Source organism: Heterocephalus glaber, unplaced genomic scaffold (genome assembly GCF_053883595.1).
Source record: "Heterocephalus glaber isolate CG9 unplaced genomic scaffold, H.glaber_assembly_v1.0 deba00001579, whole genome shotgun sequence".
In the NCBI taxonomy this organism is placed as follows: Eukaryota; Metazoa; Chordata; class Mammalia; order Rodentia; family Bathyergidae; genus Heterocephalus; species Heterocephalus glaber.
The window spans coordinates 1,678,266-1,702,316 of record NW_028258360.1 but is presented as its reverse complement, the minus strand read 5'-3'; the positions used below and the strand labels follow the sequence as shown (position 1 = coordinate 1,702,316).

Sequence of the window (24,051 nt, the reverse complement as noted above, 5' to 3'; positions counted from 1 at the left end):
CTTCTCCTTCCAACACGGACAGCGTCCTTCACTGTCATTTTAAATACCCAGAGCCAGCCATCCCTGCAAAATACTTCATAATAGATTGAACTGGGGTGGGGGCAGGGCAATGGGTTTTAAGATGAGCATTAAAGAAAACAAAAGACAAGGAGGTAAATGTGAGCCATGCCTAAAGTGCCCTTGCCTAAACCTTTCTTTTCCAGATAATGACGGTTTTAGAGCTAAAATGTATGACATAACTCAGCACCCGTTCTTTAAGAGGACCATTGCATTACTTGTTCTGGCCCAGTCTGTGTTGCTGTCTGTTAAGGTACTTCCACTCCTTTCACTCTGAGACTCTGGGGGTGGACTTTAAAAAAAAAATTAGTAGGACATGTTTGCAGTACATAATGTTTACATTCATCTTAGGGGACCGGTACTGCAGTACATAATGTTTACTTGGGGGACTGGTACATGTACTTAATATGGCTTCATTCTCTTTATTTCCTCTCCTCTCCCCTCCCTCTCCCCTCCCTGTGCCTCTGGATCCCCTCCCCATTTGCAAAACCCCAGGCACCTTAAGCCATCTAATCTTTGACAAAAGAGCCAAAAACATATGCTGGGAAAAAAAGACAACCTCTTTAATAAATGGTGCTGGGAAAACTGGTTACACACATGCAGAAGACTGAATTTAGACTCGAATCTCTCACCGTGTACTAAAATAAAATCAAAATAGGTCAAAGACATAAACATGAAAACAGAAACACTTAATCTGCTGGAAAATAAAATGGAGGTGTCTTTGTAGTTTCTGTTACATCCAAGACTATCACAAGCTGCCTTGGCTATTTGCAGTCTGTATCCTTTAGTACAAAAATTAGAATTCTGTGTGTCCCCAGGGGACTGGCAATGACCAATGACCGCGTGTTATTCCTGTTCCAGTGGGACGTCGAGGACCCCGTGACTGTCCCGTTGGCGACGATGTCAGTTGTTTTCACCTTCATCTTTGTTCTAGAGGTACAGTGACAAGTTGGGAGCCCTGGGGGGAGCCATGCACGATTTCAAAGTACACCAGTGTCCCCCTTTAATGGCACTTCCTTTCAGCTCTGGCTTACATTGCCTTTGGAGCCTTGGGGCTGGGCAGGGAGCAGAGAGCATGCTCTTCGGATATTTCCTTTTTAGGCTGTACTGCTTAACTTGAATAAAGACTTCACTTTATGGTCCCAATTTTTCTAGCCACAGAAGTGATGCTGTGGATGGTAATGTCTGGACATTGGTCTAGTTGTATGAGTTTGACTATTTACGGCAAACTGCACAGGCCACTGTAACTCAGGGACTTAAATTAGAGTGTGATGGCAAAGCCCAGTTGGCCCAGCCAAGATTATTTTAATATGTGGTCTGTATAATATCACTTTACAGTGTATTTATCTTTGAAATACAAGCAGATTCTCATTTCACCCTATAGTGGCTGATGTTTTAGAAAATCTATGGCCTTTTACTTGAGAGAGAAAAATGTCCTGCTAGCAGAGCTAGTCATAAAACACCAGAAAAGAGTGTGGTGAATACAGATGTGTCACCTACTTAGCTTTAAAAATAAAATCATATAATCTGGCAATTAACTTCTCTTTCCATTTTCTACATCCTTTAAAAACATAGTATGTCTTAAATTAATAGATTTAAATATATGCTGATATAGGCTGAACACCCTATGTAGTCTCACCATTATTTTTCTCCAGGTTACAATGAAGATCATAGCAATGTCGCCGGCTGGCTTCTGGCAAAGCAGAAGGAATCGATATGATCTCCTGGTGACGTCCCTGGGTGTCGTGTGGGTGGTGCTTCACTTCGCTCTCTTGGTAAGCGCACAGTGAGCCGCCATTTCAGTTGGGAATTTCAGTTCAGCTTACCCCAGCTCTACAACCAGCTTCATTTCACTCCATGTCAGCCACTGTCCCCTGTTAGATTAACCTCCGTAAAGCCCAGCTGGGATCAAGGCCAGCCCTCTGCTACCCTTGCACATGTATTGGTGTGCACATGCACACACATATGCAGATACACACACACACACACTCTTCACGTAGGTGAACCCTGACTTTTCAGACTCATAGAGTGTGTAAACCAGAAAGAAGAACCTTCATGATCTCCTCATTTAAGCTTTCATTTTACCAAAGGTTAAAAGAGTGAGCTCAGAAAACTGAAACAGAGATTAGGAAGCCCATCTAACTCATACAAGCTGGTGTCAGAAGGCTCAGACCCTGCTTTCTGAGCTGGAATGTAGCATCCTTCCTGCTCCATGATAACCAGTATTTTATCCTGCAATTCATGGTTACTTCCACAGCCTTATTCTCTCCCAGACATTTAGCTGCCCTTTCTCTGAAGCACAGCATTCCCATCTCTGTATCTGAATTCTGTTTTTCCTAACATTCCTTTATCTCCCTTTCTAGTCTGAAGTCCAATTCCAAATCTGCAACAATGGATGCACTTAACTGTTATCTAGAGTGGTGGTGTTCAAGAGAAACAAAATCTGGCCACAGAGAGCATTTAAATCTTCTAGGAGAAATTTAAAAAGAAATAAATGATAATACTTTAATAATATACTTTTTAACCTACCCATATCCAACATACTCTTACTTAACATGGAAGCTATATAAAACTATTCATTAATGTTTTTCTTTTGGTATGAAATCTTTGTGGATTTTACATTTACAGCACATCCTCATTTAAATCGGCTACATTTCCAGCGTGCAGAAGCCAGTTGTGGCTGGTGGGTTGTGTGTTGTATATAACAGCCCTTGGAGACCTGGGTCCTAGTCTCAGATCCACCTTTGTCCAGCCATGATCAATTTGTTTCTCTTTGGTAACCTTTTATTAAACATAACTTCATAATCCATCTATTCCATATAGTCATTCTAGGGCTCACATGAAATCATGTGTGTAAAGCTCCTTCAAACTCTAACGATTATGTCAACCCATAGGCATTATTAAAAATACCTTTGTTTTTATTAGTCTTCTTTGATCCCCACCAAAAGTACCATCATTGGTCTTCCCCATTCTCCCATCCTCTTTCATATTAGATGCATAAAGTTCCATAACATACAGAATCCATTTAAACCATCAAAAAGAGCTTGCTTTAGTATAAAATTGCCATGCACATGACACATTGTCTGTCTTAAACCAGTGGTTGTTGTCAGCATCAGAGGCCATTTGAGCTTTCAGTCAACTGCACTTATTTTTTTGAAGAACAGTTTTGAGGACAAAGTTGTGTATGTCACTGTGCTAGGACTGAGGAGGATGAAATGAACAAAACGAAAACAGTCACTGCTCATGTAACCCTTACACCCTGCAAAACTAAGTAGATAATCCCTGCATCCTCACACATTAGTGATAATTATGCTAATGTGAGTCTGCTCGGGACCTTGTGGTCCCAGTGAAAGCTCATCAGATCACCATCGGAACACAAGAGGAGGTGTCCACAGTAGATCCTGAGCTAACCTAAGAAAAAGAGGCAGCAAAGTCCATGCTTTTCTTTCCCTGACAAATATTTAGCTAAAAGCTAGTCAATCTAAGCAGAAGAATAAAGTAGGCTTCCTAACCCCAGATACCTCCAGATAGGAAAACCTGAGCCCCAAAAGCCAACTTGCCTATCCTGCTTGACTGCATCTGTTCTTCCCAAGAACCTCTGGTGTTGGAAGAGTGCTCATTCTCCGTCATATTTTGTGGCGAACTGCTGGGAACACTGGGAAGGAAGGTGCAGCCTGAACTCCTTCCAAAGATGCTATGTGCACACATTCCTTCACTTGTGTTTCCCCAAAGATCTCACAGGACCCCCTTCCCAGGCGCCCATCTGTGACTGTTGTCATTTGGCTGGGAGAATAGTCGTGCTTTGGCATCAGCTGAATGTCAAAGTTGTTATTGCAGTTGTAGCCGATGAGATCTTTGTTTCTTGGAGGAAGCCTTCTTAGTCATACAGCGCAGTCATCTTTTGCTTTAATCACACACTTGAAGAAAGACCTGGAGGTGTTCCTGAGCAGAGGGAAGTTTTCTGAAGTCAGCGTGGAAGAATGGACATGTCGCTGGTCTTCAGAGAGGAGTCTGCCTTCACCAACCTTCTCTGACACCAGCCCTTCCCCTTGGCCCGGATTCCTGTTTTTTCTGTCTCACTTCCTCATGCCACACAATTATCCTGTGGTTTTCACACGCTGTCCTCAAAGGAGCTAGTCACTGCTTTATGTAAAATAAATTCTGAAATGCAGAATTCAGTTAATCAAAACAGAACCCAAAGTTTCATTTGAGATTTGATTTTATAGCTAATATTTATTCATGAGTTTTGGCAGTGACCTTTTCAGCACCTTTGCTTTAAAGATAAATTTCTTATAAAGAATTTTCATATTTTATTAAGCTAATTATTCAAAAGGCTTCACAGAAGACTTGAAATGTAAAATAGAACTGTAACGAGATCTTTTGTGCAAATGATGAGAGGCTGTCTTCTGTGTAACTTGCAGAACGCGTACACCTACATGATGGGCGCGTGTGTGATCGTCTTTCGCTTTTTCTCCATCTGCGGAAAGCACGTGAGTAGGCAGTGAAGAATCCTATCGGAGGTCACCTGTGCGCTGAAGAACGTGCAGTGGCCAGCAGACTTCAGCTGGCCTGAGTGTGTGTAGCTGTAGCCCGCAGATTATTAAATGACAGATGCACCTGGAGACCAGTAATGTTAAGTGAAATAAATCACATGATTTCTCTTGCGTGAGAAACCCAAAGTATAAATAAAGAGCAAAATAAAAGATAGAAATAGGAAACAAGGAGACAAGTGACATAAAGTCAAGATTAAAAATATTAAATATTAAAGCAAATTACTAGTTTAATTATCTTGTGATATGATTCCTACTATTTATATTGCTTAATTTGTTCTTCATATTTGCAAGGTAAACACAATTATCAATCAAAGATAACATATTGGCCATGAAAATAAAAACTAATGATCATACCAGATGTGCCTTTATTTGTATTGTTTTTATATTTAATAAAGGTAACTTTAGTGCAAAGAAAAATAATATTTAATGAACAATTATGGTACATAATTTTAGATTGGTATATCTTCTTTGTTAATGTTCATGCATACATTTTACCTACAGTTTTTGTTTTTTAGGGACATTATTTCTTTATTGTTACTAATATTCTTTCATATATATATATCATAAATCCACATAGTCTATATATATATATATCATAAATCCACATAGTCAATATATTTAATATTTTATGGTTATTTAGCACTGTGCCATTATTTAGGTTTGGTTTTTGTGAAAGTAAATTGAGTCTATTTGCCATAAATCCAAAATATGTACCCCTTTGTGGAGAACTGGGAACAATAGAAGAGAAAATGGGAAGCTAAAAACTTGGCGTACAGTTCAAAGTATGAATAGAATTTCTCAACGCCTGATGGTTTTAAGATAATGTAATTTAATACCTAGCAGAAACCAACTTTTAAGTGATAAATTCTTGAGAGTCAGTCTAGGGCCAACCTGCTTAAATAGTATTCACTACCAGACCTTCCGTGGCATGGCACCTGGCTTATGCTCTCCCCTCTCTGTCTCCCCCGAATACCACACCCTCCTGGACTCCAGGTAACGCTGAAGATGCTCCTCCTCACCGTGGTCGTCAGCATGTACAAAAGCTTCTTCATCATAGTAGGGATGTTCCTCTTGCTACTCTGCTACGCTTTTGCTGGTGTTGTTCTATTTGGTACTGTGAAGTATGGAGAGAACATTAACAGGTTGGTGTATATTTATCTTTCTCCTCACTTACCGACAAACATTTTAATAATAAAATCATGGAAGAGACTTAAGAGATTTTTTTGTTTGTTAAACACCAGGGAAGAGGAGAAAGGAAGCAATCATTTGGAAATCAAAATAAAATAAAATACCTAAATTTTAAATGATATTCTTCCAATTGAAAAGGTTATGCCTGTTTACTTTGGAAACTTTTAGAAAATTCAGAAATAAAGAAAACAAAAAGAATCCATAATTCGATTGACTCTTAGGAATAATGACTCCTAATTCCATCACTTTTCCTACCCATTTATTGCCCCCCCAAATGCTGTACTTTTTCTGAATAAAGCAATTTTGAAATGGCTTTCTTTTCAGCAAAATACGGAAAGTTAGTTAACATCAAAAAAAGTTAGTTTAACATCAAAATGATGTTAAGGTACAGAAAGTATGTTTCAAAGATTGTCTTAATTTTTATGGGAACATCTCATTTTTTAAAAAATGTCCTGATACAACAAAGAAACAAACAGAAAAATGTCCCATGTTGAAGAAAGTACTTGTCACTTGATACATGGAGGCTCCTCTTTTATAGCTTAGTCCAAGTGAATGAATGAATCACACTTAGTTGTCAGAGATTGCTCACTCAGCCATTCAAGATGAATGGTAATCAGTTGGTGGTCCAGCTAGAAGCAACTTATTCAGATAGCCATACTTGAAGACAAACAAATAAGAGAACATAACTTTTGGAAATGGTAGTGTAGCAACCGAAACAGCTGCAAAATCTACCTATCTGAGTGATGACGACAAACCATACTATTCACATTCTGGTTTTTTTTTTTCTTAAATTAGGCATGCAAATTTTTCTTCAGCTGGCAAAGCTATTACTGTACTCTTCCGAATTGTCACAGGTGAAGACTGGAACAAGATTATGCATGACTGTATGGTAAATATCCCCTCAGTACTATCAATGCCTCAACTTAGAATCAGCATGAAGCTACCTGGCAATGCAATATGGTGGTATCATCCTTGTTAGCATCAAGATCTTGTACACAAAATATATATCCTGACCTTTTAGTCTATGAACTGCAATTTTTCATTACAATGTAATAATATACAGAAGAAAACATTCATTAACCCCACTTGAGCTGTTGTCTTAGTTAACAAATACACATTATATGGCATTGTTCATTCCCTCCAACTTTCATCATTGTGGCGGTCAAATAGGGGAGCTCTACTTCTTCAATTTATAGCATTCAACAGATACTCACCAAGCCCCTGGTTGTCCTGGGCCAAAGGCTACGTTCTCATTTTCAAGTCCAAGGTGTCCTCTGGGAGCTGATGTCCAGGGTTCTGACCCACTCTTCCTCCGGTACCCTATCTCCCCCAGGATAGTTCTGTATCATCCTTCTAATCTCAGTTTAAATATTAGTTCCTTCTGGTATTTTTCCCTAGGCTAAGACTGCAGGTTATATTTTCTTACAATACTCTCTATCTCCTTTTTGTAGCATCTACCACAGTTCCAGTGAATTATTGGCTGAAATTAATCTGCTCCGTCTGCCTCCCTTTCTGGACTAATGCTGTCCTATAGATATTTCTGCAGTGGTGCAAGTCTAGGCTGTCCAATTCAGGGACCATTAGCCAGATGTGGCTGTTGAGCATTTGAGGAACTGAATTTTACATCAGGTTTATTTATATTTAATGTTAATTAACATGAATTTAAATTTAAATTGCCACGTGGACCTCCTGTTGCACCATGCGCTATCAGCAGTGTCAAAGGGGCTGTGTCTCTCTTAGCCGTCTATCCCAAACATGTGGCACAAACCGTGCACACAGTAAGAACTACACAACTTTATGCACCAGACAAAATTACCAAATCAAATATAACCCAAGGCAGAATTGAATAAATTGTAAGTAAAAGTAGCAGCAGAATGCTATGGGAATGTAGATGAAAAAGCTACTCTCTGCCTGAAAGAAACCAGGACGTTTTCTTAGAGGTGTTGGCATTTTAACGGGCCCCTAAAGAATAATAACCTGACTCTTGTGCTGTTCCATAACATCCCATAATGGTGCCCCAGGAATGGGGATTACTTGTTACACAATTTGAATATGTATTTGCTATGCATAGTTTACCTTTCTAAATTGTAAAATCAGAACAATTTTAAATGCCTTTTTATTTGATTTTCTGTAATTTGATCATAGTGGCTACTCAGGACTTGGGGCTAGTGGAAGTAGCAGGAAGCGTATCTAGCAGAGTAAACCAGTTCATTTTCATAGTGCCATGAAATTGCTTCTAACAATGGCAGTGAGCTTAGGATTCTGCCACACCAAAAACACAGCATAAATGAAATATTCTTTTGGATTTTTGCTATAGATGACTCACCCAACGTACGTGGCTTTTACAAGATGACTTTGAAGTTACAGTCTGTATGGCTAGGAATCTGTTCACACAGTGCTGTCGGAGGAATTTTGTATTCTTCTCTTCTCTTGCCTTCTCCTCCCTCTTCTCTCACCATCTCCCAGGTTCAGCCTCCTTTCTGCACTCCAGATGAATTTACATACTGGGCAACAGACTGTGGCAATTATGCAGGAGCACTGATGTACTTCTGTTCATTTTATGTCATCATTGCCTACATCATGCTAAATCTGCTCGTAGGTAAGTGATGTTCATTGAATGGTTTTTCATCTCTTCAAACTCAGGTACTTAGGTAATTATGTACAATTTTCAAGTAATTATCCTGGATTACTGGGGGCGGGTGTTTCATGGCATTAATTATAAATTATTGCCTCTTGATGCAGAAGTTGGAAAGACCTTTAAAAAGCATGTAAATGACAGTTGATTGCAATTTTGAGAGTTTTACTATTTATTATGACCATTAATTTCGAAAGAGCTCTTCCCATAGATTGCATTGAACAAATCTCAGGGAGGACTACCTTGATAGCCTCAAAATATCACATTTTTTTGTTTTTGAAAGATACATTTTGTTCACCCAGTTGTGGGGGCACCCAGAACCAAATACAACCTTTAAAAAATGCTCTGGAACTCTTCACCAAGGGTTGATCCAGCTGGCCCGAATGTCTGCACACACAGAATGTGTGTTTGTGCGCATGACCCTTGTGTTTTGGAAAGGCGAGAACTAGGTAAACAGCTCAGTCCAAGTGTAAAACATGCCAATTTGGAAACCATACTAAAAGCACTTTTAAAAATTTGGCTTTATGATATGGGTGATAAAATCCATTATTTATAATAGATGTTTTACTTTTTCTTTAAAAATGACAGATTAGCCTAATTGCCTAACTTCTGAATTTTTCTTCTGCTTTTTTTTTTAGCCATAATTGTAGAGAATTTCTCCTTGTTTTATTCCACTGAGGAGGACCAGCTTTTAAGTTATAATGATCTTCGTCACTTTCAAATCATATGGAATATGGTGGATGATAAAAGAGAGGTAAAGGTCTTTGTTTCATGCCCCACCCCAGAAAAACCTACTGACAAATCTCAGAGGTTCCAGCGGTCTTGTGGTTGGTAACTCATGCATGTTGCTTTTTAAAGGCCACTGGCAAATTGCAGAAAGCTGTCATTGACAGTTCAGCCTAAGGAGCTAGGAGGAGAAAGGGACAGAACAGTTCCTCCCCACGTCCTTTCCAGCCAGGAGCATCCTCTTCAGACTTCCGGGAGGTCAGCAAGGACAGGAAGCCAAGGAACTCTGAAGGAATGAGCCTTGGGCTCAGGGTGGGAGGCGGGACTGAGGCCAAGAAAGGGACCGTATTTACAGCTTCACGATCACTTCAACCTCAAGCAGCCATCCTGAGCACAAACACAGAGGAGCTATCTAAGCGGGCTCTGGAAGCAGTTGGTCTGAATGGTTTCTGAGTTACTATGTTAATATTTTACCCCAAAGCTTACCCAAGATTTCAGAATCAACCAAAGCAGCAGCAGCTTCTCTCCTTTTTCTCCTCCCTTTCTTCCCCTCCTCGTCCTTACCCTCTTCTTCCCCGTTCTTCATCCTGGGAGGCACTGACGCTCAGGTCTAGGCACCTGATTATAGAGCAGTGAACAGGAAGAGCTTCCATTCTAATGAGGGGGGATGAAGAATAACAGGTAACATAATAGTAGTAGTAATAGTGCCAGCGGAGCATCTGTAATCCAAATATCTGAAATGCTCCAACATAACACCATGAGCGGAAAATCCCACACCTGACCTCGTGTAATGAGGCGCAGTAAAACCACAGTCTCCTTACTCATACTGTATGAATTTACCTTCAGGCTATATATATGAAACATACACGAATTTCACGTTTAGACTTGGGTTCCACACCCAATACACTTCATTATGTATATGTAAGTATATCTGGAAAAAAATCCAAAATCTGAAATGCTGGTCACTGGCATGTCAGGTAAGGGACAGTCAGTTTATATTATTTCAAGAGGTTCTGAGCACATTGGCAAAGCTGAAACGGCAGACGGGAGTTGGAGTGGAGCCTGGCTTCAGCCGGGATGGTCATGAGGCCTTCACAGAGGAGCGATATTTGGCTTTGCATCTGAAAAATAAGGAAAATTCAACTGTGAAAAGGTCTGGGTAAGTTCCAGAAACAATTTTAAGCAAGGCTGGGGCCGGGGATTTAGCTCAGTGGTTCCGCCGCCTGCCTTGTAAGTGGAAGGATCCGAGTTCGATCCCCTGTACCCCCCCCCCCCAAAAAAAGAAAGACTGACTGATGGCCGCTGAAGATCAATGGGCCAAAGCAGGCCTCAGGGCTTCCTGAAGTTGAACAAGGGCCGCCCAGCAGCTCACAGCCTTCTCTGTCCTCTCGCTCCTTGGTAGCCCTCTGTCAGGACTTTCTCCCGAGGCAGGTCTGTGTGCAGGCACCTGGCCCAGCTCCTCCCTCATATCTGGGCTCACTCCTGTCTCAGCTGTCACCTCAGGACCCTGCTCTTGTCAGACACACACAGGGAAGACCACACTCCTGGCACACAGGGGTGCTAGGGACCGGCCGGAGGCCAGGGTCACCGGTTGTATCCAGAAACATAGCTGGGCTGGTGTGGTCGGCTGTGCTGCCTTCAAGGTATCGAGGCCTTTAGAGCTACTTAGACCCGGAAAGAAGGCAGAGCTGGGAACATCGCTGTCGTGTGTTTCATTGTTCTAATCATGCAGAAGACTGAAGCGGAACTCACAGTGCCTGTGTCTTCGTCACTTCCCTCATTGCTGGGACAAAATACCTCACACCCACAACTCAAAGGAGTATGTTTTAGCCCATAGTCAGCTGGCTCCTAGGCAGGATGGCGTGGCAGAAGGGCATAGCAGAGGAAACGCTGCTCACCTCACGGCAGACAGGAAGCAGAGAGCTAAACCCTTCCCGGCCGCCACCCCCGGTGACCTGCCTCTGCCCCCTCCCTAACAGCCGGTCAGCTGTAAACCCTGTAATCCAGTCACCTTTCCCAAAGCCCCCTGTGAGCACGCAAGGCTCTCGGGGGACATCCAGCTATAAACACATGTAGAAGCTCTGGCATCCAAGTGACGCGTGGGTGCACTGTTCGTGTCTGCGGAAACGCATTCCTGAGCGCTCAGCGTGTGCGAGAAGGAACTGAGTCAACGGGATGGACTAGGAGTGCGCTCCCCTGCATCAGCTCCAGGGGAAGCAGAGGCGCTTCCTGTCCTCCCCGGCTGCACAGGGCGCCCTGTCCCGTGTCCCGTGCCCCGTAGGCAGGAGCAGCCCAAGCAGACTCAACTCTGCTCGTGGCTCCCAGGACAGGTAACGCCCCCAGTCCAAAGAGGCCAGCCAAGGACTTTCTTCCCTCCTGGTGCTAATCCTGCTGTCTTTGGAGAAGTAGCTCCTGTTTCAAGTTTTGTTTGGTCTTGGGTTTTGGCATGAAGAGAGACCCCCAAGTGGAGCCCCGGAAGTCTGACCCGGGTTGTGCTCTGCCCTCAGGGCGTGATCCCCACGTTCCGTGTGAAGTTCCTGCTGCGGCTGCTGCGAGGGCGGCTGGAGGTGGACCTCGACAAGGACAAGCTCCTGTTCAAGCACATGTGCTACGAGATGGAGAGGCTGCACAGCGGCGGCGACGTCACCTTCCACGACGTCCTGAGGTACGCGCGAGTTTCACCGCCGGGGCGACAGAGCTGGGTGCGGGCCAGAGACCAGAGCTGTGGTCCTCAGAGGCCTCGTGAGCGTGATCAACAAGTCCGTCCAGAACCCACAAGGCCACATGGCCGTGCCTATAAAGTGGGGTTACGCCTCCCTCCCGGGCATGAAGTGGCTCCAGGACTCACTGCCCCTTGATGAGCATCGCCAGTGAGGTCCGGCCTCTGCATTCTAGGGTGAGGGAATCCTCTGGAAGAGCGAAGCCCCCGCTCACGGGTGCCTGGCCTGTGGCAGCGGTGGGGCTGATCAGATCCCCTCCCTCAGGCACCTCTGGAAGCTTCTGCCAGGCCCCTCCGTGACGCCTGCGCTTGGTCAGTGCCTTTCCTTCCCTCTGAGACCTCTGTAGTAGTGGTCCCTAGGGCTGCTGTGACACAGTGCTGTCCACTGAGTGGCTGACTTCTCTTGGTTCTGGAGGCCAGAGGGCTAAGGGCACAATGTTGGCAGGGTTGGTTTCTTCAGGGGCTGTTGGTTTCTTCAGGCGGCAGGGGCACAGGCCTCTCCCCAGCTTTTAGTGACTTCTTGGCAATATTTATCTTATAGAAGCAGCGCCCTGGGCTCGTCTTGATCCACACACAGTGTTTTCCTTGTGTATCTTTAGCCAAGTTCCTCCTTTTAGAAGGACACCAGTCATGTTGGATCAGGGCCCCACGTGCTCTGGTGTGACCCCATGCAGACTAATGACATCTGCTGAGTCCTCTTTGCAAATAAGATCAAATCGTGAGATACTGAGAGTTAGGATACCACTATATCTATTTTGAGGGGAAATATTTGACTCATAATAGCTTCTTAAACAGGAGCCCCTCAATAAAATTTGTAAGTCTATGACTTGCAAAGGAAAACAATGATTTTTTTGTTGTTGTTCAACATCACGTGCATTTATTGGCTTGAAGAGCAAATGTCTATGTCTGAGAATATTTTTATTTTTAATAATTGCTCCCAGAAATGCAACATTTCCCTAATGGTGAAGTTAGGCAACAAACAATAGCATTAACAATATCTATGTCTTGTCACTAGCAGAAATCATAGAGACCTTTAGATCATGTAACTGCCTGCTTGACTGGCATCTTAAAATATCATTTATGCTCACCAGTACTTAGAAGTCACTTGACCTCAGTTAGATGTTATTACCTAGTGAAACAATAAAGAAGCACTTACGTTACCATATCATCACTTTTGTAAAGAAGCTAATTTGGAACTGTGTTTCAACATAGTGGATTTCCTTGGTAATAATGTGTGTTTCATGACATGCCTTTAAAACATTATTCTAAGAAATGCTCCCATGGGCTCCCCTGCCAGAGGGGTGGATGCCACAGAAAAAGTTAAAAGAACTTTTTAAAAAAAAATGTTAGAAAGAAATTATTGCTAGCAGTAGCTATTTTGATCATGTGGCAAGTGCCTGATAAGTGGTGGATATTCTGTCACCAATTTTGGAAGAATCCAGGTACACAGAAAAACCCTTGGGGCTAGAAGATGAAAAGAGATCAGGTCAAAACAGGAGGGACCTGGGAAAAGTTCTGAAGTTATGAATTTTGCCTCCCATGATTCACTTCTCCTGTGGATATGCTAAGAAGCAGAAAAAGATGGGATGGAAAATACAGATGGATAACAAAGAGTGTCGTCTCGCTCAGAACATCAGTCTTTCCTCCTAACGCTAAATTTTTAGATTCGATGTGTGACATGTAGACACGCTGTTGTCATTAATAATTAACCTTTAACCTCTCTGGAGCACAGAGGTGCATCCACCAGGTGTGTTGGAAAAATAAAGAGAATATTTAAATTTTAAAAATATATTATAGGTGCTGCACACCTGCACTTGCCAGGCTGAGGCAGGAGAATCATCACCATGAGTTCGAGGCCAGCCCGGGCTACATAGTGAGTTCAGGGCCAGCCTGAACTACAAAGTGAGACCCTGTCTCAAAAGCCAAAGCAAAACGTGTATTACTGTAAAAGACACATTGGCCTTCCCCCCTCCTCAGAATACTCCTCCTTACTTCAAAAATACTCATCCCATCATTCTTGCCACTTTCTGAAGCAGCTCTGAAAGTCCTCTTTCATGAGCGTCTTTAGTTGTACCGTTGTGGCTGCCTTGATGTCCTGAAGCAATTTAAAATGTTTACCTTTCACGCTCATTTTGACTTTGGAAAAGAGCCAGAGGTTGCACAGTGTCACACCTGGTGAATAAGTAGATGGGGACGTGGTAATGCTCTTACCAGCCTGGCTTTCCATTGGATGGGAGTCAAGCAGGGGCATTCACCATTTTGATCACGCCTTGTAAAGACCCTCATGAAAGAGGATTCCAGACCTGCTTCAGAAAGTGGAAAGAATGATGGGCTAAGTGTGCTCCACGCGAGGAGGAATACTGTGAGGGGAGTTAATGGTCATGTGGCGTTTACTGCAATATTGCTTAAATTTAAACATTTACATTTATTCTGATCACATCTCATAATAGAAAGGGACCCAGCCAAAGCCTGTAGTGGTGGCTTTGTCCCCTTCCTATTCCTCTGGCCCAGTGCATGAAACAAACAGTTCAGAAGGATGAGACTCTTGATGAGTTGAGGGCTGAAGAGAAGAGCTAATGAGCTTTTTCCCTCTAGGGTGGGCAAAAACTTAACAAAGAAGCGAAGGCCAATGGCCCAGAGCTCCAGAGACTCCATGCTGTAATTTGGGCTCCAGCATTGACCCTGAGCTCACAGAATCTGGGACTCTGAGGTTGCACAGGCCATACAGCACTGCCAGAAGGGGCTGTGTGCTCCTTTGGTTGGGGACCCTCAACCCTGACGTGCTGTGAGTCACCTTATTGCCCTCGCACTTGATGCGACCTGGCAGCTGCGTTAGCTTCACTCACTACTTTTTGGGCCATTTGAGCCATGGGCTAAATGGGAATCAACATTCAGCCCTGGCTTTGTAGCCTCGAAAGAAGTGAGGAAGATACAGAGGTATAAATGAGACAAACTGAGCGGGAAATGGGGGAGAGGCCTGCAGGACATAGGCAGGCATGTTAACCATCTCCAGTTGGAGATAACTGTGAAGGCAGCATGGAGGGAGCAGTCTTCCGTTTGCAGAGAAAGGCCCAGAGTCTGCGCTTAGGCAGCTGCAAAGGTAGAGCACTGCGTAGTCTGGATCTTTTGTTGGACAAGCGCTTAGATGCACTCACTGCTATAAATGTCCCACAAAGTACTAACTCGTTCATCACTCGGCCAGACAGGTACCAAGATTGTTTTCGTTTTACAGACTAGGGAGCAAGACACAGAGGTGTAACCAGCCCAAGTCACCCAACTAGTAAGGGGTGACATCAAATCGCTGCACTGGTCGGGTTGAGCGACTTCCTGTCTGGTCTCTGCCACCCCTGAGCGTCAACCGCTCGGCAGTCACTTGAGCCCTGCTGTGCTTCCCCGTAGCATGCTCTCCTACCGCTCCGTGGACATCCGGAAGAGCCTGCAGCTGGAGGAGCTCCTGGCCAGGGAGCAGCTGGAGTACACCATCGAGGAAGAGGTGGCCAAGCAGACCATCCGCATGTGGCTCAAGAAGTGCCTGAAGCGCATCCGGGCCGTGAGTGAACCGCAAGGACGTGGCTTGCGTCCCCACCCGCGGAGGAGGCGGGCCGAAGGGAAAGCGCTCCCTGACCGCGGCCCAGAGCCATCGCCACCAGTTGGGCTCCTTTACACTGTGGCCCCTGCACCCACTGAGGCTGGCAGATACTGCTGCAAACCCTTACTCTGCACCGAGCCCAGCCTCCTTCTCTTGACCAGAGTCTGTAATGTGGCTCTGATGAATCACATCTTTATTATCTTACGTGAAGGTTTAAACAGCAACTTAATGATATTAGAATATGTATGATCACCATTTATGAAATGCTCTCAAATATCTACTGAGTCTGAATTTACAAAATTACTTTTAAATTGCTGCTAAAAGTCCTGCAATCCATCGATGATGTTTGGTCTCTAGAGGCCATCTCTCAAATGATTTTAATGATCTGTCCGCTGTTTCCTGACCTACACGTTTGTAAGCGCCTCTAACTTCTAAATTAATGAACATGTACTATGTGGGCATATATGTGTTGCAGTGAGTATCTTTTTTAGGTAATTATTTTTATGAATGTTTTTGACTTATTCTTCACACATAGAAAAGATCAAACTAATCACTACGCATTTAATGTATCCTAATGTTTGCGTAAGATTTATTTTGTCCTGCTCTTCAGAAAGACGTCGTACTACAGAAATAGACATTTCTGTTGGAGGAAGGAGGGTCCTTGAAGGGAAGAAATACCCCAGTCTCCTCTAATGAGACCAACTGCCCCCTGTGGCCCTGTCCCAGCTGGTCCTCTGGGGACTCGGCTAGCTCCAGGGACCAGCCTGTCCTCCTCGAAGGGAACGGGATTCCTGGCTTCAGGAAGTGCCAAGATGAACTGGCCCAGTGCACTGGCCTACTGGGCCAGCCTACTGGGTCCAGAACCGAGACAGGCACCAAGGTTCCCTCCGTCACCCAAGGCTCTCTGCCTCCTGCTCTTTGCAGGAAAGGGAGGGTGTGGGTTTAGTGAGCAGAGAATAAAATAAGAAGGGAAAAATAGAACACCCAAATTAGTGATTTTAAATAAAACATAAGGTGATAGCAATGAGCACAACTAATTGTTATGCAAATGAGAAGGGATGGGAAGGCAGTTCCTAAACCTCTAAGCCCTCTTGTGTCAGTCTAAGTCACCATTGGAACTAGTTCGAGACCCTGGTTCGGAAGTTCCTAAGATGCCGCCCATCCCAGAGGCGTTTGGAGAGGAGAGGAGAGTGGGACTTGGGTGGGCCGAGGAGGGGGTGCTGGGCTCCCCTTTCCCTTCCTGAAGGGGCAGCATCTTCCTGCAGAAACAGCAGCAGTCCTGCAGCATCATCCACAGCCTTCGGGAGAGCCAGCAGCAGGAGCTGAGCCGCTTCCTGAACCCTCCCAGCATCGAGACCACCCAGCCAAGCGAGGACACAAATGCCAGCAGCCAGGACCACAACATGCAACCCGAGGTAGGGGCCCAGAGTCCTACACCCTGGGATGTCCTGTGATTTAAAACAGTTGGTCTCAGAAGCATTTCAACCAAGGTAGCAATATTTCTCTGAGGACTTTTTTTCACTGAAACAAACCGAAATGGTCAGAACATGTGGATCCAGATCATAATTGTGTCTTTGTCATTCAGGATTCAGAATCAAAAGATTCTGACTTGTGTGATATCAGTCAGCTTTCTAACACCAAGACAAAATACCTGAGGTAATCAATGCAGAGGGCAGAAAGGTTTATTTGGAGATTTCAGCACATGAGTGGTTGGCCTGTTGTTTTGTGCCTGTGGAGAGGTAGCAGGAGTGGGTGTCCAGGGGAGCTGCCGATCTTGGGGTAGCCAGGAAGAAAGAGAGACCAGAGGATGCAGGCTCCCAATATCCTCTTCAAGGGCATCTGCCAGAGACCTGACTTCCTCAACTGAGGACCCACCTCCTGAGGGTTCTGCCACTTCCTATATCAAGTCTTTGGGGTACATTCAAGATCCAAGCTATAACACATGAATCCTAAAAATCATCAGTGCCCTGAATGCTGTAGTGCTCCCGGGACTTGTTGTCTGTCCATCTGTTGTCTTGTGGTTTTCTTTCTTCTTTTTTTGTCAGGGAGGGGGGTTCTTTGGATTTTTGTCTAAAAAGTTAACATCACATCCAAGGGCTGAATCTGAGTCTGGAAATACTACGTGCCTCCGGAGAGGACAGGTCACATGAAGCTCTGCCCTACCTGCTTTCTTCCCCTCAGCAAGTCATATAAACTTGCTAACTTTGTGTTACTGAAAATGTTTGCACTTGGTTTTCAGTTTTGCTCAGTAATGCACTCGATGAGGACTCTTCCTTCCTTAGTTGGGCATTGGAAGAGCATATGGAATTCAGGATGATGGATTGAGGAGCTTTTAGTTACTAAAACACAGCATATCTTCATTTCCAAACTCAATCCACATAACTGGGGTGGCAGCAAAGAGGGGAGGAGGAGGCATGGACAGGGGCCCCGGCCTGGGTCTCTCCTGAGGATGGCTGGCAGTGCCTCCTGTGAGGGCCAGGTGAGGTCTGAACACACAGTGAAACAGGGCCAATGAGCAGGGATGGTGATGATTGCCGAGCTGTCTGGTTTAGACTTTTTAAAAAACTAGAGAGATATCTGGCAAGCCAAGAGGGAATTCTGAGGCAATGTGAAGGCCGAGGCATTGGTTAGGGAAGAGGAAGTCGCTGGGTGAAGCAGAGGCAGGGGAAGCGTCAGGAGGTCTTCAGTGTTAGGCTGTCATCAGCTGAATCCTCCGGGGACCTCACAGAGGTCCCTGCCTGTAGATACGCTTTTCTGGAGCTCCAGGTTCTGACCTCCAGCCTGGCAAAGGCCCAGTGCCCTAGATCCAGCCAGTCCCACTGCCCTCCCTTGCTTCAGTGCCACCGTCCCTGCCTGGGTACGGAAGGTCAGCAGCATCCTCAGGAGTGGAGGAATGAAGGGCTGGGGCTACCCAGGAATCCCCAAGAGGAGGTGCCTCCTCCAAAGCGGTCTCCTGTTGCCCCAGGCAGACACACCTCGGTGGCTTTCCTTGACTCTTTTTACCCAAATTCACGTTTCCTTTCCCTCTTGTGGGCACAGTGCATCCCGGTTATTCTTCCCATTTGTTTTCCCACCTTGTTTCTTTCTTTCATACAAGAAAAGAAAGCTCCAGACCAGTGGGAGCAGTGAGAAGGACAGTGTTAAGAAACAGCCAGAACTTCTCCTATGAGAGAATTATTTTAGCTTTCACAACGGAATGAGAACATGTGGTATCTATCTGTCTTTTTTCATTTAATACAGTGTCCTCCAGTTCCATCCATGTTCCAAATCCTGGTATTTTATAGCACAATAGGGTAACTACAGTCAATGACAATCTCCAATATATTTCAAAATAACTAGAAGACCCTAAATGTTCCCAGTACATAGAAATGGTAAATGTTTGAGAAGATGGAAATGCTGATTTCCCTCATTCATCATTACACATTGTATACATGTACTGAATGATTGTACCATGCCTCATAAATATGTACAAGTGTTATGTGTCAATTAAAATACTTTTTTAAAAGATGAAAAGGCCATAACTGCTTACTTCTTCTCTTACACAGACAAGCAGCCAGCAGCAGCTCTTGAGCCCCACTCTGTCAGATAGAGGGGGAAGTCGGCAGGATACAGGCGATGCTGGGAAGCCCCAGAGGAAGTTTGGGCAGTGGCGTCTGCCCTCGGGTGGGTGCATCAGTCATTTCTTCCCTGATTGGGGTCTTTAAAAGATCTTTACTATCTTTGTGTTGGGTCTTGGATTTCAAAATACAGGTCTGAATTAGCTTTCTCTTGCTATAAGCCAATACCTGACACAATCAACTTTAAAAGAGGAACAGTACAGTTTGGCTCAAATCTTTGGGGTTTTCAGTCCATGGCTGGTCATCCCATTGCTTTGGGGTCTGGGAGAGGCATCATATCATGGTAGAGGAAGCTGCTCATCTGCCACCACCAGGAAGCAAAGAGAAAGACAAGACCCATGTCCCATAATCTCCTTCCAGGGCACACCCCCTGCAGCCCGAGACCTCTTACTACTCCCACCTCTTTGGGGTTGCACCTCCTCCCAGTAGTGCCAAGTGGGAATCGAGGGCCTTGGGGCACAGATCAGTTCTGAACTATAACAGGGTCTCTTTTCAGTTATTTACAGATAGTGAGCCAGTCACAAATGTATCCCCTTACCAAAACTATTCTCCTCCAAATAACTTCTTTGAATGTAACTCTACTCACCCTAATCTTCAGCTCCCATGGCTGGGAGGGCAGGGTCTGTGAACAAAGTGAACTGTCATAACCAAGATCCAGAAAGAAAGGAGGAGGTTTCCAATGGTGTCTCTGCGCTTTCAAGACATTGCAATGTGGGCCAAGTTTCTGTTAGTTCTGAAAAGGAATGAACAGACAGAAAAATTCAGAAAATGCCACAGGCCCCTACTTTATTTCAGTATATACTTGCGTATGTCGAGATAGGTACTGAGCAGGTCACCATCTTCATGTAGTCTGCCATTTAACTAAGTAATAATAATAACAACAACAACAATGACAAACTAATGTAACACTGTCTGTATACCAATCACCATTCTAAGTGCATCGCTTATGTTCCCTCATTTAGTCCTCATAATTGTATTATTTTCCTTGCTTCACTGACTGAGCAAGAGAATTTTGTTCTAAAGAAATTTAGGGTTTCAAAAAGCCCAGATAATTGCATTAGAGGCATGGAAGAAGGGACAGCAATGCCCTGCACACCCCAGTGTCCCCTGCCTATGGTGCCCTCTACAGAGGACCAAGTCAGGGTGAAGCAGGGCTCATCATGCTTTTTAACTGCACCCCAACTTCAACACTATCCAAATGAGTTGATAGGAGGTGTTCTACATCATTTGTGCTCCGCAAAGCAATGAGAGCACAACTTACATTTTGTAACTAGAGATGTTTAGTGGATCCTAATTAATGTAACCACCAAAGATATTGTCTGTTTTCACATCTGAGAGTTTACTATTCAGGGATCACAAATGACCTAGATGCTTCCCAGTTCAAATAAATCCAGGACTGATGGGAAACAAGACTGAGTAGATGGTGGGGCCATGACATGAAAAACCTATAATGACAGACCAAGAACTTTCACTTCCCTCCTGTAGGCAATTAGAAGCCAGCAATGTTTTCTGAGCAAGATGTGACATTTGGAATCCATGCTTTGGGGAGAGCTAATTGTCTATGGCAGTGTCTAGAGGCAGATTATAAGCTGGAGGATATTACTGTAGTCATGACCAAGCTGGAGGTCCCAGTCCCACAAGAATAGATAGGAGAGATGATCTGGGAGACAATGTTCCATCGTTGGTGTTGACTTCATTGGATTTTTAAAAAATTATGTTGTCAAAAATCCCTCCAGTGGTCCATGCCTAGGTAAGACCAGTGTAAAAAATGGCAGTAACCAAAGAGACTTGCTACTGGCGACACACTGAGTTTGAGGAGGCAAAGGGAAGTCAAAAGAGCATCTTAAGGGGACCAATAATGTACCTGTGTCATGCTATGCACCTTCTTAAGTCATCTCATTGAATGTATTTTAATCTGTACAATAGTACAATGAGGACATTTGCATTCTCTTCATTTTTCAATGGAGAGCACTTGGGTTCAGAGATGTGAACTTGCCTGTGGCTGGGTACCTACGACAGAGGTAGGACCCAAGATCAGGACTGTGGGAAACCTGAGCCACCTCCTTCTTTGCAAGCCCTCCTAACCACCTCCTCGACCTTCCCATTAACTACACTGTCCCTTCTTTTTCTTCATATGCATACACTAATTAATACCAACTAATGACACTTCTGTTTATCCAAAATGGAACTTCTAGTGATTTTCTAGTTTTCATAATTATCTCAGTGAGAGGCGCAAGGAGCATTACTTTTCCAAGTACTGTTATTAGTTGTCTATGACCATGACTTTTAAATATATTATAAACAGCCAAACGCTGGAAAGGTTTCTTAGTTAACATCCAGGGCTAGGGCTTGGGAACCCAGTGTTACTGATTGCACATCACAGTTTCCAGGAATGGTTTCGAAAAATGAAGTGACACCAGCTTGCTCACAGGACTCTTCTTAATTCCACAGCCCCCAAACCAATTAGCCATTCGGTGTCTTCGGTCAACTTACGGTTTGGAGGGAGGACAACGATGAAGTCTGTCGTATGCAAGGTGAGTCCCATGACGGACACGGCTTCCTGTGGCTCCGAGGTCAAGAAGTGGTGGACGAGGCAGCTGACTGTGGAGAGTGACGAAAGTGAAGACGATCTTTTAGATATTTAGATGGTGAAAACTGTTTTGTGATATTTTCCCTTAATTGTCCAGTGAGCAGTCTGTAATTGATATATGATTTAGTTCCAACTGGCACAAGACTCTTTAAAATCCGTGTTTGTTCCATCATAGCAAGGCATCAAAATTGGTCTGTCCAACCTATGTGTCTGATGTAATATTATTATGTATTCAAGAAAATTTGGGGTGGAAGGTGTAGGCCAGTGGTGGATCACTAGCTTAGCATGTGCAAACCCCTGTGTTCAATTGCAGGCACCGCAAAGAAAGAAAGATAAAGAAAAAAGAAAAAAATTGTGTAATGACAGTATTGATAATAGAAACTACACCAACCACAGATGTAAATCATTCAATAACTTCATATGTCCTATGTGAACTAAAGTATACATTTATGTGTGCTCTTGTGCATTATTACCACCCCCCAAAAGAGTGCTAAGCCCCGGGAGACTAAAGTTCACAGTACAGGACTTGTAGCTTTAGTTCACTTTTTTCCGTTTCCTCTAGAAATATTTCTCTTGGGAGAATTTATTATTTATGATTGATCTGAAAAGGTCAGCACTGAGCTCATGCCAAAATGAGAGTAGTTTCACAAACTACAGATTCTGAATTTTAAAAGAATATTCTTTTTCTCCTGTAATTTTTAAAAATATACACAAGATACTCAGAGATGAGAACAAATGGATTTCTGTCTTTAGTTATTCCAACGTAATTGCCATCTGCTTCCAAGAAAATTACATGTGCAGGTCCCAGGCAAAGACACTGATCCATGATGTTAATTGGTATAAAACAATCCTGTAGATAGATAACTTGTGGACATGGTGGTACAAACATGGTGTTTCTTTAAAAGCCTTTTAATAACAAAATCTAGCAAAAAGAGTAAAATAATATCCCTCAAGTTATTTAAAAAATCCTTGCATGTGTGATGTTTTCACTGGCTTCATTTCTTACCTTAGTTTCCAAGGTGTGAAGATTTTTAAATCGGCAGAGATATGTGGCTTGCTCCCAATGCACTGTTACTTAGATTCAGAATGAGTCCCCCACTGTCAGAATCACCTATGAAAATCACGGCGCCCTCCAAAATCTTACTCTGAAGATTTGGTATTTGGCAAGTTAATTAAATTTTCTAGCATGCCAGTGGCCCATGTCCTCAGGGAAAATTAGAAATGCAAAATGATTGCAAAGTACCATTGGACTCTTGGCTGGATCAATCAAACGAAAGTGGGTTCGGGCCTTTAACAATTTTATTACTAACTAGAGACTTGCTGGTTAGGTTATTTTTTATCAGACTGATTATCTAAGACTCTTTGAACTCCCAGGTTTATTTTCTTTATTTAACATTCTTCAAATAGCCAAATGCCACATTTCCCTGTATCACAACTGTAGCATTGTGGTGACTATTGATTGTCTACATGGTTATGTGTGACTACAAGATAATGAGCAATGCAGGTCTGCACAGTCAAAATGATTTTACTGGGTTTTATGTTCATTTGGAGCTTACTTTTTGTAAATAAAAAAGTAAAATAAATATTGAATTTATAAAATACTTTACACTGAACTGATGCTTATTTCGAAACTTTCTCTTGGTGTTGGGGGTAGTACTCGGTGGCTGGCACTTTGCACACCCTGGAGTGAATATTCGGTCCATAATTGTTTGGCAGAAACTCTGTCCCTGGTATTCATTTCAGCGGAGGCAGAATGTTCCTTTTCTATTTGTGCGGATCAAGCTGTGTGACTGACTATCCCGTGCCTTTGAAAGCTCCAGTGAAGTAGAGAAGGCACTTCCGCGGCCAGGGCACAGGTCTGCACTAGTGCTGCACAAAAACACGGTCCCCTTTCTTGCCTCATTACATGTGAGTGAGGCAGCTTCATTCCTACAAGACCACCAAGCCCTTCCCAAAATGTCTGCCACTGATGGTCAGGAGGACATCGTTGTTGTTCATCCTGAAAGGACGCAAGGACAGAATTGAAATGCATTTAAAGGCACAGCCCTTGGCATGTTCAATTAAAAGAAGCAAACACTCCCGGAAGAAAGCATCTCTATGCTTTTCCTGAAGCAGGTGGAGCAGACGGCCAGCCCGGGAAGATAGCCACCACCCCCTATTTTTTCTTAACCCTTGATAGTGAGCATACTGAGTGACCTGGGGAAACAGATGGGAAAACTAAGGCCACAATATTCCCTGGTCTTTAGGGAGGCCAGCTACTACAACAATTCTGTCCGCGTGCCACCCACTGCCATTAATTAAAAGAGGTGTGGGGTCCATGGGGACCAGAAAGCCTCAGGGGCAGCAGAGCTGAGGCAGAGCCCCCAGGAAAGAACAG

The 24,051-nt window shown here is 43.8% G+C and overlaps 1 protein-coding gene across 8 annotated transcripts in view; it reads left to right on the top strand.

Moving 5' to 3' along the window:
- Nalcn (sodium leak channel, non-selective) overlaps positions 1-23,275 on the top strand; it is a 322,796-nt gene extending 299,521 nt beyond the window's left edge. For 7 of the 8 annotated variants that reach the window (XM_087193085.1, XM_087193083.1, XM_087193087.1 and 4 more), the window contains 13 exons: positions 204-310; positions 919-993; positions 1,713-1,832; positions 4,479-4,547; positions 5,604-5,752; positions 6,594-6,687; positions 8,265-8,397; positions 9,072-9,187; positions 11,667-11,824; positions 15,278-15,428; positions 16,733-16,882; positions 19,013-19,130; positions 21,536-23,275. In XM_087193085.1, coding sequence (XP_087049211.1) covers positions 204-310; positions 919-993; positions 1,713-1,832; positions 4,479-4,547; positions 5,604-5,752; positions 6,594-6,687; positions 8,265-8,397; positions 9,072-9,187; positions 11,667-11,824; positions 15,278-15,428; positions 16,733-16,882; positions 19,013-19,130; positions 21,536-21,729 — 1,634 coding nt within the window. In that variant the 3' untranslated portion in view covers positions 21,730-23,275. Of the gene's footprint in view, positions 1-203; positions 311-918; positions 994-1,712; positions 1,833-4,478; positions 4,548-5,603; positions 5,753-6,593; positions 6,688-8,115; positions 8,398-9,071; positions 9,188-11,666; positions 11,825-15,277; positions 15,429-16,732; positions 16,883-19,012; positions 19,131-21,535 lie in introns of those variants that run through there. The other variant, XM_087193086.1, reaches the window with a different exon arrangement.
- The last annotated feature ends 776 nt before the right edge of the window (positions 23,276-24,051 follow it).